The sequence below is a fragment of the Natator depressus genome, chromosome 4 (genome assembly GCF_965152275.1).
Source record: "Natator depressus isolate rNatDep1 chromosome 4, rNatDep2.hap1, whole genome shotgun sequence".
Lineage (NCBI taxonomy): Eukaryota > Metazoa > Chordata > Testudines > Cheloniidae > Natator > Natator depressus.
Window position 1 is genome coordinate 109,878,204 of NC_134237.1, and position 19,279 is coordinate 109,897,482.

Below are 19,279 nucleotides of genomic sequence, written 5' to 3' on the forward strand. Positions count from 1 at the left end.
TTCAAACCTAAACTTGTTGATGGCCAGTTTGTATCCATTTGTTCTTGTGTCAACACTGGTGCATAAGTTAAATACCAGGTAGGGGAGGAGTTATTTATCCTGGTATTTATCCCTCTGATAGAGTTTTTCATACAATTACTCCTGTATTTAGCCTAATGACAGGGTTTAGGACGACCTAACGTAACAGACATTTGTTTCCTACCACAGTACACTATTTCGGAAGATTCACCTGTAATACAGTCTGGCTCTTTAAACCTCAATATGTGGGGTCATGGTGTAAACATAATTTATAGAAATAACGAAGAGTACTTGTGGCACCTTACAGTCTAACAAATTTATTTGAGCATAAGCTTTCATGGGCTAAAGCCCACTTCATCAGATGCATGCAGTAGAAAATACAAGAGGAAGCATATACACACACACACCCCCTCCCCCCCCCATGAAAAAATGGGGGAATCGATTTAAGATGGGCTATTATCAGCAGGAGGAAAAAAAACTTTTGTAGTGATCTTTATGATCACTACAAAAGGTGTTTTTTTTCCTCCTGATAATAGCCCACCTTAATCGATTGGTCTCATTAAGAGTTGGTATGTGTCATAAATATAAAAGGAAGGGTAAACCCCTTTAAAATCCCTCCTGGCCAGAGGAAATCTCCTCTCACCTGTAAAGGGTTAAGAAGCTAAAGGTAACCTCGCTGGCACCTGACCAAAATGACCAATGAGGAGACAAGATACTTTCAAAAGCTGGGAGGAGGGAGAGAAACAAAGGGTATGTGTGTCTGTCTATATTTTGTCTTTGCCGGGGATAGACCAGGAATGAAGCCATAGAACTTTTAGTAAGTAATCTAGCTAGGTACGTGTTAGATTATGATTTCTTTAAATGGCTGAGAAAAGAATTGTGCTGAATAGAATAACTATTTCTGTCTGTGTATCTTTTTTGTAACTTAAGGTTTTTGCCTAGAGGGATTCTCTATGTTTTGAATCTAATTACCCTGTAAGGTATCTACCATCCTGACTTTACAGGGGGGATTTTTTTTTCTATTTACTTCTATTTCTATTAAAAGTCTTTTTGTAAGAAAACTGAATGCTTTTTCATTGTTCTCAGATCCAAGGGTCTGGGTCTGTAGTCACCTAGGCAAATTGGTGAGGCTTTTTACCAAACCTTGTCCAGGAAGTGGGGTGCAAGGTTTTGGGAAGTATTTTGGGGGGAAAGATGTGTCCAAACAGCTCTTCCCCAGTAACCAGTATTTGTTTGGTGGTGGTAGCGGCCAATCCAAGGACAAAAGGGTGGAATATTTTGTACCTTGGGGAAGTTTTGACCTAAGCTGGTAAAGATAAGCTTAGGAGGTTTTTCATGCAGGTCCCCACATCTGTACCCTAGAGTTCAGAGTGGGGGAGGAACCTTGACAGTATGGCAACCACCATTTTTTTTTCATGTTCTGTGTGTGTGCGTGTGTATGTGTATATATAAATAGCTTCCTCCTGTATTTTCCACTGCATGCATCTGATGAAGTGGGCTTTAGCCCATGAAAGCTTATGCCCAAATAAATTCGTTAGTCTCTAAGGTGCCACAGGTACTCGTCGTTCTTTCTGCTGATACAGACTAACACGGCTACCACTCTGAAAGATAATTTACCATTATACTTTGTCATCAGTAACTGTCAGCTTTGACCAGCAACAACAAAATGTTGATTGTTAAATACAGTAACTTTTAAAACCTTTTGCCATATATTTTGTATAGCTATTTCTTTTAACATTCTTCCAATCTACTCATAGCAAAGAATCACACACTTAATTTCGTACATCAGACTACTCTTAGTATGTTTTCAAAAATGATCTTAAGACAATGTCAGATACTTAAAAAAATAAAAATAAAAAAAATTGTCACTCTACTCTTAAAATATAAAGGTTAGTTTTTGTTTTATCACTGCAAACTGCCATAAAAATTCAAGCAGTTCATAAACTCCAATAAGCATTCGGAATTCTTCTCATGCAAAACACAGATTCTTTTTATAGACTCTTCACCCTTGTTAAAATGGAAGTCTCATGTAACCTGCACTGTTGTGGAACTACTACCCCAGTGTAGTAATGGAGCTTTTCAGTTACCTGCATGTAAACTGGTCAAATGATGCAATGAGACAAAGTTATGAGAAGCAATTTCTCAACACTTTAAATGACTGCTTCTTGAAACAGTTAGTTCTAGAGTGCACAAGAGCAAAGACTCAGTGTACTCTTAAGTAACATGCAGGAGTTAATTCAAGAAGTAACTAGCTGAAACCAAGTAATGATGACTACAATATAATATTTAAAGTTCTAGAGGGAGGAAAAGTACCAAAAATGAACATAATGACATTGTATTGCAGGTTATTTGAGACACCCCAGGCTTAGACTTCATATGTTCAATATGATGTGTGCTCTGCTGGAGTCCTTGGCTTGGGCTTGCTCTCCCCTTAATGGAAAGTTGACACCTCCTTGGTAGGGCTGGAGTTAGGGTATAGCTATAACAGACATATGCCTAGGTCACCGGCTCACAGGGTCATATGATGTCAGAATCTAAGCTTTCATTTTGAAAGCACTTCTTTCTAGCTTTGATGTTTGCAAAGAAAAGTTTGAAAATATGAACCGTTGGTAACCAACACAGTAAACATTTGTCTGGGCCTGGAGATAGTATCCAATGTAGAAAGAAGCAGATCCAAGTAAACCAAGGAGGGAAGTTGACCCAGGTTGACTATCTGAGCAGACCGAGATCTGAAATTGGTCCTAGTTCAGTTGCACGTGGACAAGAATTTGTATTACAATTAGCCATAGAGCTGATTTTAAAAAAGTAAATGGGGGAGAGCTAGTGTAGAAATGCCAGTCATTTTAATTTTGCCGGTGTAGAAAAAGAATTACTTCTCAGTTATTTAAAATTAACATTTTTGCAAAAAATTCATTTTTGAATTTTTAAAACTTTTTTTTCTTCCTACCCTACCCCTTCCTCATATTGCCACTGGAAAGTTGAGCAAGAAAGGAAAAACAAAAAGACTCTCTCCCGCCCCCCGGAGTTAATCTGCAGAAATTTTTCAGCTGAAAATGTTAAAGCTATTTTTCTTAAGAAAAAATCCTTTAAAATTTTTTGACCAGTTCTGTTGGTTCTTTTTCGGTTTCTCCAGGTATGAGCTGAAGCATACTGAGAGATTGGTCTGTAGAAGATGACATTTACACTAACCGTGCTTTTCTTATTTAATAATTAAAGGAAAGTAATTTCATGGACCTCCGTTCACAAAGCTGCTATAACTATGCAAATCCAAATGGTTAGAAATGGCAAAACTAACATCATTTATTCAACAATCTTCAGAGATGTTTCAAAGGGGTTGACCTGCAATTTGTAGAATTAATTGCCCAAAAAGTAATTATAATGAGTACACAGCGTGCATGAGTACCTTAAAGAGACAGCTGAGCATAAGACGTCTTTTTTTAATACTGTCTCAGTATCAGAAGAATAATGATTTCATGAAGTGATAAGCATGCATGATGTAATTCAGTAGCATACCTTAAGCAGACGGGAGAGAGCTCTCCCGTTGACTTAATTCTTGCAGGCCCTGCGAGCTATGGTAGCTATGTTGGTGGGAGAACCTCTCCCACTGACACAGCACTGTCCACACAATTGCTTTTAATCAGTGTAACTTGTGTCACTCAGGGATGGCTTATTCACACCCCTAAGCAACATAACTTATACCTACTTAAGCTGTAGTGTGTACACAGCCTAAGACTCCCTCCTGCCACTCCAACACAGTGTTGGAAACTCCTCCCCCCTTTCCAGCAGTAGACTTGAACCACCTCTTCTGTTTCCTCTTGTCAGTTGCCTCCTGACACATCATCTTTTCTTCTGTTGTAGTCCTATGGAATTGATATTTCCAGATGCCTTAAGTAAACTGGTAAATCTTTAAAATATTTTGATTTGTCTCATCCTTAATTTTAAAACATTTCTGTATGAGACTAGGGAGAATTCTTGGGAGATCCTCCTCCCCCCTGCCACCTGAAAAAAAGTGCACTATAATTCAAAAAAGAGGAAACAAGCTTTGTTAGTCTAGAAAAGTTCATAATTGATATATTTGTAGAAATTCATATTATTAGAATGCATATTCAAGTTATATAATTCTGAAGATCAAAGCTGAGAACCTTGTGTTTTGAAGATCACATTTTTGTCATAGAGGAACCTACCTCTCAATGAAATGAAGATACAGCTTCATTTGTGGAGAAGCTATGAGGTTAATCGTCTCACCTTTAAGATTCCTTGTAGTTATTTTTAAATCTGATAAGGTTGTTGGGGCATGGCTTAGTAGGCTGATTCGGTACAGATGGCAATTGCCTTGTCTTAGGTTGATCTTCTAGTTCTATTGAACAGCACTATAAATAAAGAAAAAAATATTTCTAAAAGATAAATTGTAACAATTTTTAGTTGCTACATTTGTTTAAAAAGTATTTGCCTAGTTGTGGCTTTTGTGTTGATTTATTTTGGGGTAAAGGGTTTTGTTCACCATTTTAAATCTCTTTTGTTTTCAGGTTTTGAAAGTATTTTAGAAGGGCTTTATGGACCAAGGCTACGAAGAGACCTCAGTTTATTTGAAGGTAAATGGCCCCAGTATTTAGTGCACTGGGTTTTATTTACTAGCTTTTCATTTAGTTAGAAATTTTATTTTTAAGGATTTATAGAAGTCTGAGAAGGAAATGTGAAGCTGTGAAACTGTGTTTTCTCTAATGCATTTTTTCATCTTAGCCTCCTTCCCATCCTCATACTTTCTGTACGTATACAGAATTAGTAGCTGGAACTTGTTAGTAATGAAGTGCCTGGATTAACTAGGTATCCCTAAGTATCTGGCACAGGAAAGATTTTTTTTTTTTTTCTGGAATATTGTATCCCTTATTAACTTTCTTTTTGTGAGCAACTTTTAGAAGGGAAGGCAAACAGTTTAATTCTCTGACATTGTTGCTATCAGAATTAATTAGGAATCAGGTGGTTCTCAACAGCCATTAATTTTGCATAATCACCTACTCTTAAGAGGCTAACCTAATTTTTATAATACAGTCTTCTTCTAGCATCCACGTAACCATCTTTTTCCAAGTTTGCAGAGTTATGCTGGAATAACTGTAAACAGTTACAATTTTTTAAAATTCAAGTTGATAGGAAAATGTACTTTGTGGTGTGATGTTAGTAAATGATGGTGCCATATTAATGGTTTCTCACTAAAACAGTGCAGGTGAAGCCTGCAAGAACGTGTCTGAATTTTTAAAAAGAGAGGACATTGTCAAGTCCATTTTCATAATTTATTGAAAAAGCCTACTCTTTTTATAACCCCTTAGCTACTCAAATCTTTTCCCTTGCCTTACCTTTCATTGCCTTGCAATTTTTTACTGACTGTCATAAGTGTTACATTATGGCAATGTGAGAGATAAATGTAGTGTGTAGCATGGTATAAAAGCTTTATTGGAATGAATTTGAATAACTGCATTACTTGAAGGTGGCAACTCCATGACTAAGTTATGCAAATCATTTTGTTAGTAAAATCTTCTACAGTGTTCCATCATTTTATGTCTTTTGCATTTGTTTGTCTCACTCCCCCCCCCCCCCCCCCGAGAATATTTTTTAAAAATTGTGACAATTTTTGTTGATGCTGTTCTTGTTTCCCCTCCATCTGTAAAGCCAGGAGTGCCATCAGTCAGAGATTATAAAATGTCTATATGTAATTTTTACATGTTCCTAAAAATAACTTTTCCAGAATGTCAGTTTTAGGTATGATACAGTACTAACTGATTACTGTGTACTGTGGTGGAAACAAATACACTTCACCATTTGGAAAGGGAAGGGAGGATTCCTGGCTTTCTAATGGTATAAAGCACTCCTTTTCTAGACATAATTACTAATGGGCACAAGACACTAGATTTTAAACCTATTAGTGATCCAAGGTTTGAATATTCCTGGGCACTGGAATTTTTATATTTGTGGCATAGAAAGAAGAAAAACCTTTTTATGGTTTGTTTTTTGTAAGTGGATTGAAAGCAGTTCAGAAGCATGGAATGTTGGTAGTATTGGGATAATGGGTAGAATGCAGATGATGCAGGTAAAGGAACATGATGATCTACATGACAGATTTCACTGCTCTATAATTGGTGCATTTATGTATATGGGATATATTAATGGGGAAGCTGGTAGTGACCCCTCTCTCTAGCTTGGCTAACACTTTCGATTATAAAGAATTTGTGAAATCTTTTCTTTGAAAAGGTCTCATATCTCCCTTGTTTGCAATAGACCTTGGATATTTGACATTGAGAATTCCCTTGGACTGCAGAAGTGCCTTTTCTGTGTCCCAGGAAATTCCATTCAGATTTGGCTGATATATATATATATATATATATAGTGTTAAATTGCCATTTTCTCTCTCTCATTATTTTGGCAGTATGCCTGAATCGCTGTTCTGAACCCTGGGCTATATGTTTGACACCCCTGCTGGGTTCATACCACTGCTGCTGCAGCAGCAGCACACTAAACCAGGGAACTGCCAGAGCAGCTGTAGTAAGGGAAAGAGAAGGAGTCAGACTGGGATGCTCTCCCACTACATTTTTTAAAATTTGTTTATTGGTATTACAGTGGCATCTAGGAGGTTTGGCAAGAGCTCCCTTTATCTCCAAGTTCTACATTGATGAACACATTAGAGGTCATCTTATTCTTGCTTGAAGTACTCCATTCACATCCATTGCTTCAGTGGTCAGAGTCTTTCTGACTGTCATTTAACAATGGAACTCTTGGTTACAACTGACTATGAATGACATTGCATTTTATCATATTTGCCTCTTCACATGGGGCTCAATTCAGCAAGGTACTTAAACTCATGCTTAATTAGAAGAGGAGTACTTGTGGCACCTTAGAGACTAACCAATTTATTTGAGCATAAGCTTTCGTGAGCTACAGCTCACTTCATCGGATGCATACTGTGGAAAGTACAGAAGATTTTTTTATACACGCAAAGCATGAAAAAATGGGTGTTTACCACTACAAAAGGTTTTCTCTCCCCCCACCCCACTCTCCTGCTGGTAATAGCTTATCTAAAGTGATCACTCTCCTTACAATGTGTATGATAATCAAGTTGGGCCATTTCCAGCACAAATCCAGGTCATCCCATCTCCCCCCCCCCCCCCCCAACAAACCCACTCTCCTGTTGGTAACAGGAGAGTGGGTTTGTTGGGGGGGGGGGGAGAAGGCCCAACTTGATTATCATACACATTGTAAGGCGAGTGATCACTTTAGATAAGCTATTACCAGCAGGAGAGTGGGGTGGGGGGAGAGAAAACCTTTTGTAGTGGTAAACACCCATTTTTTTCATGCTTTGCGTGTATAAAAAGATCTTCTGTACTTTCTACAGTATGCATCCGATGAAGTGAGCTGTAGCTCACGAAAGCTTATGTTCAGATAAATTGGTTAGTCTCTAAGGTGCCACAAGTACTCCTTTTCTTTTTGCGAATACAGACTAACACGGCTGTTACTCTGAAACCTGTCATGCTTAATTACCTTGCTGAATTTGTGCCTTAGTTCTTTGTCTTATTCGAGGGACAAGGTGGGTGAGGTAATATCTTTTATTGGACCAACTTAAACAGTCTCTCTTTCCATCTTGTATTTTGCTATGATAGCCTGAGTAAGTTTCCCAGACCCTAAGAAGAGCTCTGTGTAAGCTTGAAAGCTCGTCTCTCTCACCAACAAAAGCTGGTCCAATAAAATATATTACCTCACCCACCTTGTCTCTGATATCCTGGGACCAACATGGCTTCAACAACACTTTTCTTCTATTGTCAGTTTTATGTTTAGAATCAATAAATTCATTTTTTGAGTAACATCAAGGCACTGACGCTTGGAGGAGTTTGAGGCTTCTTGAATCAATGAATCCCTCAGACTTCATGTTCCTTCACTCACCAACTATTGAACATGTCAGTTTCCAACTACATCATTAGACCCAAAGCTTCATTACTCTTTACCTGGTCCTACTGCAGCTTTATTTATTTTAATTAACAAGCTTTTCTTGCCTTTTCACCCAATCCATAGAGAAGCTCTTGGCCCCAAACTCCAGCAGCATAACTTTTGCTAAACAAATCAGTTGGTTCGCTTGATGCGGTATCAGGTTCTCCCTCTCTGTCCCCCCTTTTGCTTTCTTCTTTTGCAGATAGAGAAGAAACTGTGGTGGGGAAAACACTTTTTTTTTTCCTCCTTCAGGTATTTAAAAAACAAACACTCTTTGGATTTTGCTGAGGAAGGCGGCAATGGGGTATGTGTTTTTGAGTTTTGGGGGGTGGTGGTGGTGGTGGATTTGTGTCATTCTGGAGTATTTACAAGAACATAACACTTGAAAGCTTTGTGATACTAGAAGTATTATGCTTTACTTTCATCCACCAAATGGAAACTTCAGCTGTTTTAAAAGGGAAGTGATGAGAACATCAAGCTTCTTGCTGTATTTATTAGGAAACAGTAACAATGCTATAGGAAGTGGATTAGGGTGGAGTAATTGATTAATTGGTGTGTTTGTGTGGGGGGCACATGTTTTGTGGATGGAAAACTTCATGGGGCTTGATTTGTGGTAACCTAGAAAGTTCTGCAAGGTAGGCATGTTGTCTGACACCTATATGTAATAAAACAGTAAGTTATGTATCTATCTATGCCAACCATCCTAGACCATTGTGACATCAGATGCAACTCAATTAATCACCACCCTTTCTCTCAGCTAATTTTGAAAATTGATTCTATCCTTATTCATAGTTAGGATTTTATTGTTCTTTATAGGCAATTTCTAGTTTCATAGTAGTTGATAGTGCTAAGAACATGGGATGCTGCTTTGGTTGTTTTCCTGCCAACCAGTCTTTCCCCTCCCCCGTTACCTGGGCCTGGGTAGTGGATTATGCCGAAGACACCAGGATTCAAAATCTGTGCTTCCTGCCTTTGTTTGTTTTCCATCAGTGACTAGCATCAGTGCAGTTTGTACTTTTTGGAGGAACCCCACGTTGTGTTCAGGTGCCATATCTGCCTCTCCTTCCCTGCCCGTATGCAGAAAGACAGAGTTCTTCACCTCAAAAATTACTTAATGGAAGCTGACAAGGGACTGAAATCGGATCCTAGCCAGGGAACCCTTCCCCGTACATTGGCCTGAGCAACCTCAGAGTGTTCCCCTACTGAGCAACCTCCATCTGGCTCTGCTGGTACCAGTGCTATGGACTTCGCACCGTGGCCTACCCATGAGTCACAGAAGCATGCACATAAGTAAGTCTTCCTCCAAGTCCAAGAAAGACGTTGCACTGTCTACAAAATCCAGCCCCGGAGGAACTACTCGTTCCGAGGCTCACAAGAGCAAAAAAAGGCTGAACCGCTCACCAGATCCATTGATACTGATCTCAGACTCTCATGCTCCACCTACTTCAGCTCTGCTGGTATCCCAAGAAATGTCTGTTCCGAGACTGATGCCTTTACTTGTTCCGATCCCATCAAAAAACCAGTTAACGTTGACTCTGGGGAGACTCGAAAGTGTTCCTGGCACCCACAAGCTATTTGCCTCAGAGGGACTGAGGTCTCCTCATGCTTTGCTGCGCTTACCTTCTACCCACGCTCTGACACATCCTGTTCTGAGGCTCCATCAGCACTGCCATTTGTGGAGATCTCATATTCCTCCAATTCTGAGGATACGAACATTCGCCAGGGCCTGCCACTCCCGTTCCGGAAGCACGACTACTGAAGGGTTCTGACGGCAAACCTACAGTTCCCCACTTTGTAGGTAAGGCAAAAGAGGTACACAGCTCCTTGGGCACAGGCTCCACAACAGCAGGATCAACCAGGTTGGCCATATTGGAGCTCATGGCTTCAGTATTTGCCTTCAGAGAAGTCCTGTTCATCTTGGGAGAATCATAGACTCTAAGGTCAGAAGGGACCATTATGATCGTCTAGTCTGACCTCCTGCACAATGCAGGCCACGGAGTCTCACCCACCAACTCCTGTAACAAAGCCCTATCTTTTATGTCTGAGGTATTGAAGTCCTCAAATCGTGGTTTAAAGACTTCAAGGTACAGAGAATCCTCCAGCAAGTGACCCATGCCCCATGCTGCAGAGGAGGAAAATTCCTGAGCACGTGGGCAAGTCTCACCAGCCAGATAGCCAGGAAAGAATTCTCTGTCATAACTCAGATCCCACCCCATCTATCATCCCTTCACAGGCCATTGGGCATATCTACTGCTAGTAGTCAAAGATCAAATAATTGCCAAAATTAGGCTATCCCATCATACCGTCCCCTCCATAAACGTATGAAGCTTTGTCTTCAAGCCAGATATGTCATTTGCCCCCATTGCTTCCCTTGGAAAGCTGTTCCAGAACTTCACTCCTCTGGTGGTTAGAAACCTTCATCTAATTTCAAGTCTAAACTTCCTGATGGCCAGTTTATATCCGTTTGTTCTTGTGTCCACATTGCTACTGAGCTTAAATAATTCTTCTCCCTCCATGGTATTTATCCCTTTGATATATTTATAGAGAGCAATCATATCTCCTCTCAGCCTTCTTTTGGTTAGGGTAAACAAACCAAGCTCTTTGAGTCTCCTTTCGTAAGACAGGTTTTCCATTCCGCGGATCATCCTAGTAGCCCTTCTCTGTACCTGTTCCAGTTTGAATTCATCTTTCTTAAACATGGGAGACCAGAACTGCACACACTATTCCAGATGAGGTCTCACCAGTGCCTTGTATAACGGTACTAACACCTCCACATCCCAAGACCGCATTAGTTTTTTTTCATGGCCATATCACATTGGCAGCTCATAGTCATCCTGTGATCAACCAATACTCTGAGGTCCTTGTCCTCCTCTGTTACTTCCAAGCAATGCGTCCCCAGTTTATAACAGAAATTCTTGTTGTTAATCCCTAAATGCATGACCTTGCACTTCTCACTATTAAATTTCATCCTATTACTATTACTCCAGTTTACAAGGTCATCCAGATCTTCCTGTATGATATCCCGGTCCTTCTCTGTATTGACAGTACCTCCCAGCTTTGTATCATCTGCAAACTTTATTAACACATTCCTGCTTTTTGTGCCAAGGTCAGTAATAAAAAGATTTAAATAAGATTTGGTCCCAAAACTGATCCCTGAGGAACTCCACTGGTAACCTCCTTCTAGTCTGACAGTTCACCTTTCAGTGTGACCCGCTGTAGTCTCCCCTTTAACCAGTTCCTTATCCACCTTTCAATTTTCATATTGACCCCCATGTTTTCCAATTTAGCTAATAGTTCTCCATGTGAAACTGTATCAAATGCCTTACTGAAGTCTAGGTACATTAGATCCACTGTGTTCCCTTTGTCTAAAAAAAATCCTGTTACTTTCTCAAAGAAGGAGATCAGGTTGGTTTGACACTATCTACCTTTTGTAAAGCCATGTTGTATTTTGTCCCAATTACCATTGACCTCAATGTCCTTAACTACTTTCTCCTTCAGAAATTTTTCCAAGACCTTTCACACTGCAAATGTCAAATTTTAAAAGGCCTGTAGTTACCTGGATCGCTTTTTTTACCTTTCTTAAATAGGAACTATATTAGCAATTCTCCAGTCATACGGTACAACCCCTGAGTTTACAGATTCATTAAAAATTCTTGCTAATGGGCTTGCAATTTCATGTGCTAGTTCCTTTAATATTCTTGGATGAAGATTATCCGCCCCCCCCCCCCCCCCCCCCGATTTAGTCCCATTAAGCTGTTGGAGTTTGGCTTCTAGCTCGGATGTGGTAAAATTTACCTCCATATCCTCCCTTCCCATTTGGCATCCTGCCATTATCCCTAAGTTCCTCATTAGCCTCATTCAAGACTGAGGCAAAGTGTTTGTTTAGATATTGGGCCATGCCTAGATTATCCTTAACCTCCACTTCATCCTCAGTGTTAAGCGGTCCCACTTCTTCTTCTTTCTTTGTTTCCTTCTTATTTATATGGCTATAGAACCTTTTATTATTGGTTTTAATTCCCTTTGCAAGGTCCAACTCTACATGGCTTTTGGCCTTTCTCACTTTATCCCTACATGTTCTGACCTCAATAAGGTAGCTTTCCTTGCTGATCCCTCCCATCTTGCACTCCTTGTAGGCTTTCTGCTTTCTCTTAATCACCTCTCTGAGATGCTTGCTCATCTAGCTTGGTCTGCAACTCCTGCCTAAGAATTTTTCCCCCTTTCTGGGGATTCAGGCTTCTGATAGTTTCTGCAACTTTGACTTGAAGTAATTCCAGCCCTCCTCTGCCGTTAGATCCATAAATTCTTCAGTCCAATCCACTTCCCTAACTAATATCCTTTAATTTTTTAAAGTTAGCCTTTTTGAAATCAAAAACCCTAGTCACAGATCTGTTTTTGTTTATCCTTCCATTTAGTTTGAACTGAATTAGGTCATGATCACTCGAACCAAAGTTGTCCCCTACAATCATTTCTTCTATGAGGTCCTCACTGCTCACCAAAACCAAATCTAAAATGGCATCCCCTCTTGTCGATTCAGCAACTACTTGGTGAAGGAATCCATCAGCTATTGTATCCAGGAAAATCTGAGCCCTATTATTACTAGCACTTGTCCTCCAGTCTGTATCTGGGAAGTTAAAGTCTTCCATGATGACACAATTCCCATGAGTATTTACTTCTTTAAAAACATTTAAAGAGGTCTCTATCCATATCCCGGCGGTCTATAGCACACCCCAAGCACTATCCCAGGGCAGGCTCTAATAGCTTTATTCCCCAATGTGATTTGTTTGCCCAGACACTCTTATCCATTCCAGCACTTCTTATTTCTTTACAGTCTACCTCAGTATTGATATACAATGCTACTGTACCACCTTTGCCTTTATTTCTGTCTTTCCTAAACAGCACATACCCTTTGATACCCGTACTCCAGTCATGACTACTATTCCACCATGTTTCTGTTATCCCTATAATAACTGGTTTCACTTCCTGCACCAGTAGCTCTAGTTCCTCCATTTTGTTATCTAGGCTCCTCGCATTGGTGTACAAACATCTTAATTTTTGCTGTTTGGCCTCGCTCACATTCTGTACCCTATTAGGCACTGTCATTCTACAGCCAGTATAACCTATTAGACTGGTATCCACACTGCCCTTCCTCCTTTATATACATTCTCCTACCCACGGCTGTATCCTTTTTCTTCATTTTCTTCCCTCTCAAAGGGAATAACTGGCGTGGAGATTACCTGGACATCTCCCAGCCATCTCCCCCAAATTCCTAGTTTAAAGCTCTTGATCAGTTGTGCCATCCTCCATCGTAGAAGTCTTTCCCTCCTTACTCAGGTGAAGTCCATCCCGAGAGAACTCCCCCACTTCACCCACACAATCTTTGTCCAATAGACATTCAGAAATGGGGTTAAACAATGCACTGATTAGCCCGGCTCTGACAGTACTGGTGGATCTGTAGAGACTCCTGTCGTTGTCTCCAGACTCTGCCATGTCATTGACATCTTCCTCCCCACTAGATGACTAATGACTGTTTCAAGAGCTGCTATGGAGGATAGCCACTGCTCTTGAGATCCCACTAGAAGAGGTGCAGGACAGTCAGCATCAATTACTAGACATTCTGCACACATGTGTACCAAGGGTGGCTCTACCAATCAATGAGGCCATTCTTCAACTGGCGCGCACCATGTGGCATACCCCAGCCATATGCATACTGACTCTGAAGGGGCCAGAAAAGATATTATGTCGTTCTCCCCCCCCCCCCCCCCAAGAGGTCAGAATTTCTATTTTCATACCAGCCACTTAACTTCTTGGTGATACAGGCTACATTGGAGTAGATCAAACACCACCTGTGCTCCACACTGTCAGACAGGGAAGGTAAGAGACTGGGCCTTATGGGTCAAAAGGTCTTCTCGGCCGGACTACAGTTCCAGATCTCTAACTACCTGGCACTGATGGCTAAGTATGACTGTATAAACTATGGCTGGATGAAAGAGCTTGCAGAGAGGTTACCCCAACAGGATTGTAATTACTTCCAGGCAATTTTACAGGAAGGCAAGTTAGTCGCCAGGCCCATACTTCAGGCTGCAGTTGATTCAGTGAACATGTTCTCATGTATATTAGCAGTGGGAATAGTCATGAGGAGGGAATCCTGGTTACATTCCACAGGTTTCCCTAGAAAGGTGCAGAATACAATCAGAGACCTTCCTGTCAAGATACACCTCTTGAACGAGAAAACCGATGATCCATTAAACTCACTAAAAACTCTAGAGCAGGGGTTGGCAACCTTTCAGAAGTGGGGTGCCAAGTCTTCATTTATTCACTCTAATTTAAGGTTTTGTGTGCCAGTAATACATTTTAATGTTTTTAGAAGTTCTCTCTCTCCTAAAACTAAACTACTGTTGTATGTAAAGTAAGTTTAAGAAGCTTAATTTAAAATTAAATTAAAATGCAGATCTTATCAGTTTAGTGTGATCCTTGCCTTTGCTTTTCCTTGCTGAGTTTTCCAGTGTCTGGCACATATTTGGATACTTTAAGCTGCACACAGGCTTCTGAGTGATCAGTTGTTAACCGGCTCCAAGAGGGACAGAGGACAGACTTCATGTGTGAAAATACCTGTTCACACAGGTGTGTGGATCCAAATGCTGAAAGCATTGCTAACGCAATTTTCTTGAAATTAAATTTCACTGGCAGGGATGTCCAGCAGGTCATAATAGAGGCCCCATGATCTCTCTCGGTAGCTTCAAGTGCACTCCGCTGATCTCCAAACTTTGATGCCCACAATTCTGAGCTTTTTAACTGAATGAGCTGCATTTTGAAATCTTCAACATCCATCCACTGAAATACAGACAAGTCCAAGTCGCTTTCATTGAACTTTTCAGGTTTAATTAGAAAAGAGAGCATTGGCCCAAACAGCTGAAAATCTTGAAATCTGTCAGAAAATTCTGATTACAGTTCTTGCATGTACATTCCAATCTCATCGACACTGACAGTGCAACGTGTCGATAGCTCTTGTATGTGTTGGAAGTAGTGGAAAGTCGAAGTTCGAATATCCCAAGAAGAAAATGCTAGTTTTACAACAAATGCCTTTCAGGTTTTATAAAGATATAGAACCGTTTGCCCTGCACCCTGGAGACGGAGGTTGAATTCGTTTAGGTGAGTGGTGATGTCAGTTAGAAACATGAGCTTACACAGCCATTTATCATCGAGTTTGGGGTAGCTTTGTCCTTTTTTGACAAAAAGACCTTGATTGCATGAAAACAGTTTACAAAGTGCACCAAAACCTTGCCACAACTTAGCCACTGAATGTTGCTGTGAAGTGGAATGTCGTTGTAAGCACTGTCTATCTCTTCTAGAAGTGCTTGAAACTGTGAGTCAAAGCAGATCGAGCAACAAGGAAATTCACAATTCGCAGCACTGTATTCATCACATTATTAAGCTCTGAATTAGAAATTTTAGCACACAGGTTGTCTTGATGGATGATACAGTGAAATTTGACTGTCAGACAGCCAATTTGATCTTCAAGTAACTTTACAAATCCCTTCTGTTTTCCGACCATGGCAGGAGCACCATCTGTTGTCACACTAAATATTTTTCCGATGTAAACGCCTTGTTCTTCAAAATGGTTTACAAAAGTTTCCACTATATCTTCCCCTTTTTGTTGTGCCATGCAGGGGTTTTAGGCCACAAAGTTCCTCTTGCATTTCATCGGAAGCACAATAACTTGCAAACAACTGTGAAATGTGGAACATCGTTTATATCCACGCTCTCATCAACTGCAATGCTAAACACTGCTGTGTCTTTTAATGCAGTAGTCTGCTTTTCATTAATGTTTTCTGCCATTTTGCTTACGCGTGTCTCAACTGTTCTGGCAGAGGCAGGTAGTTCTTTTATTCTAGATAAGATTGTATCTTTATTTGGCAAATCATTGAACAAAACCTCTGGACTGCTGAGAAACTTTTTATATATTCTCCATCTGTAAACAGCTTTCCATTTTTTTTTTTTTTTCAATATACTGTACAATCTTGTAACTTCTTTCTTTGGCTTGATTTTTACTTACACTTAAGCATTTAAAAACACTGCTTTGCTTCTCATATCCTGCTATTGCCTTTTTGATTGATACAGTCCTGTCTGCTTTGTCAAGAAAGGACGGGACCCCAGGTGGCAGGGGGCCAGTAGTAGAACCCTAGACTGGCAGGAGAGCCCTGAGGCCGGCGGCCAGGACCGCGGCAGTGTGAATGGCCACCGGCCTCAGGGCTCTCGGCACTCAGAATCATCTCACGTGCCGCCTTTGGCACGTGTGCCATAGGCTGCTGATCCCTGCTCTAAAGCCACCTTACAATTCTTCGGCATTTATACACTGGCACCAAAGAAAAAATTATCGCCTACCACCACACCAAGGCTATAGATCACCACATTTCTGCTGTTTATGAGCCTCTTCGGAGTGCCCTGCAGTACGCAGAACCAGTCTGCCTGTTCTGGCAACACAGACCTATGCATAACACACTCAATTATCATGAAAATGGTATTTCTGAGTGTGACTAGAGAGCAGTCAGCTATTCCGTATACCAGCGTTCCTACCATCCACCTCATTCGTGGGTTATCTCAAACTCTTTCAACCAGCATGGAGATCTATAACAGTCAAGTGGGTCTTGGGCATTGTTTGCCTTGGAGAGACTGAAATCAAGTTTATGACGATGCCTCCTTCACAGCTCCCCACCACCACCTCCCAGAGATCACTCTCAGGACAGTATTCTTGCCCTAGAGGTGGACTCCCTCCTGCAGAGAGGAGCAGTGGAACCAGTCTCTGCAGCCTTTCAGGACACAGGGTTCTATTCCAACTACTTCCTGGTACCCAAGAAAAAAGGGTGATGGAGACCAATTTTGGATCTCCAACTCCTCAACCTCTGGATTCGCAAGCCAGAATTCCATATGGTCTGCTTGTGGCCATCATTCCCTTGCTAGAAAAAGGCATATGGTTTGTGGCTTAGATTTGCAAGACGTCTACTTCCATATCGATGTACATCCCGACCCACTGAAGATTCCTGAGGTTTAAGGTGGGACCTTGAATTCCAATACAGGGTTCTCCCATTCGGACTTAGAACCACTCCATGAGTCTTCACAAAGGTTTTCTCCATGGTAACAGCTCACCTCCGATGTTAGGGAATCCTTGTCTTCCCTTACCTGGATAACTGACTGCTAGCAGCACAGTCCAAAGAGAGAGCTCAAGCATTGACATCCCAGCTTTTTCTACTCCTCTCCTCTAGGAGTGAGCATCAGTGTCAAAAAATCAACTTTTTCACCCTACTTGGTCCCTGGAATTCATAGACGCTTGCACTGACGTGGCCTCCACGTGAGCTTATCTGCCACAGGATCAATTTCAGAGCCTACTAGACCAAATAGCCCTGGACACCTTCAATCTTTTGGTTTTGGCCAGGGTCTGCTTTTCCCTCCTTGGGCACATGGCAGCCTGCACGTACATCGTGCCCTTTGGCTGCCTGAACCTTCATTGTCTGTAGCAATGGCTACAAAGGACCTATTCTGTTATACACCAGTCCATTAACACTATACTCAGTGTCTCAGTGGAAGTCATCTCCTCACTTTGGTGGTGACCAGACCCGCTACAAGTCTGCTCCGGGTTTCGCTTTCTCCCATCTTCGCCAAGTGACAATGACACATGTCACTTGCAGCCTGGGGTGCTCACATGGGAGATCACATGACACAAGGCACCTGGACCACACAAGAGGCCAGGATGCACATAAACAAAGTGTGCCGCGTGTTCTTACCAGCTGTCCACTATCGCCATATTCTCATCATACAAGGGCACATGTGCAGACTGCCAAATGATACTACTTTCAAAAGCTCAAACTCCGGGTGCATAGCACATGCACATAACCCTCAATGGAATGCAGATTGGGCCACACATCTTGAAGAACCTCCAGTTACAGGTAAGTAACCTCCCCTTCTTCAAATGTTGATTTGTCACCTGTACAGCTCAATGCAATATCCCCAAGTACAACCATCTGTACAACAATCCAAACACACACAGTAATCCCAAACACACAGAGCTCTTCATTGACCACCTGCACAGATCAACACACAGTCCAACACACACAGTTGTCCACCCATACTCATAGTTTACATAAAATCGTAAACATGAGCAGTGAAACCACTAGTTGCCCTATAGAAAGCTGGCTAGTCCATCTTCTTTTTTTTAGTAATCTCAGTATTAAATTTCCAAGCTTTATTTCTCATTCTAACTGTTGTAAATGTGGAAACTGCTGATTGATACTGCAAGCGTGTTTATGCATTTATTTGACTCTGCACGCCTAAAGTTGAAAGTCCATTCATCCGCTTGGTTTTTAACACTTCTATGTAATGAAAACAGATAAACATTAAGAACTGTTTAGTAGCAAGGTGTAAAATCTTCATGCTTCTCTCAAAAAGTACAGAAAATCACTGTCTTTGGATTCATGAAGATCACATTTGCAATGAATGGCAGGCACTGTCTTTTGAACTGGGAGTGAGATAGTTTTGATGCCATTATGTTCATCAAAACATAGCTGAGAGGATGAAGATTTAAATTTTCTATTCCAGGCTTTCCTGCAAGTCTTCACTATCACGTTCTGTTCATATTTCAACACCCCAAGATGTCAAAGATCAATGGTAATTGTGCTATAAAAGCAATTCAAACAGTTTATCTTGTTAAGGTTGGAAACCTTTTACGCTATCAACATTGATTTTAGTGTACCATAAAATGAATAAAGAAATAATTGAAACACTTCATTTTGGATATGTTCTTCTAGGCAGATTTAAACTTACAAGTTTAAACTTACCAGATGCCGATGAAGTGAGCTGTAGCTCACGAAAGCTCATGCTCAAATAAATTGGTTAGTTTCTAAGGTGCCACAAGTACTACTTTTCTTTTTGCAAGTAAATAGGGAATTTCAAGGAAGAATTAGAGAATTCATGCTGATATTAATGCAGAATGGTTGGTCAAATCTGAGAAAATCCATAGAGGGGAAAATGCATTTCTACTTGAAATCTATGCCTGGAAAAAAAAATTCCAGAGTATTGCACTCAGGTTAAAACCCTGTTAGCCTGGAAGACAATGTATTATTCAGAGTTGAGATGAAATTGGGCATTAAGGTACTACCAGTATCACCTATAATAAACTCCTCTCTTAGATAGCATGACAGTGAATATTCCAGCTTCCTTGGGTGAAAGAGCTGTGTCATCATCCTCATGCTGCCCTTTCTATCTCTGAGATGGTTAACAGAAAATACTTTCTGCTTGG

At 40.8% G+C, this 19,279-nt stretch overlaps 1 protein-coding gene across 8 annotated transcripts in view; it reads left to right on the plus strand.

The window, feature by feature from the left end:
- Window positions 1–19,279, plus strand: part of LCORL (ligand dependent nuclear receptor corepressor like) — a 183,332-nt gene that overhangs the window by 49,917 nt on the left and 114,136 nt on the right. For all 8 annotated transcript variants that reach the window (XM_074951619.1, XM_074951618.1, XM_074951621.1 and 5 more), the window contains exon 2: window positions 4,545–4,610. In XM_074951619.1, coding sequence (XP_074807720.1) covers window positions 4,545–4,610 — 66 coding nt within the window. The remainder of the gene's footprint in view (window positions 1–4,544; window positions 4,611–19,279) is intronic.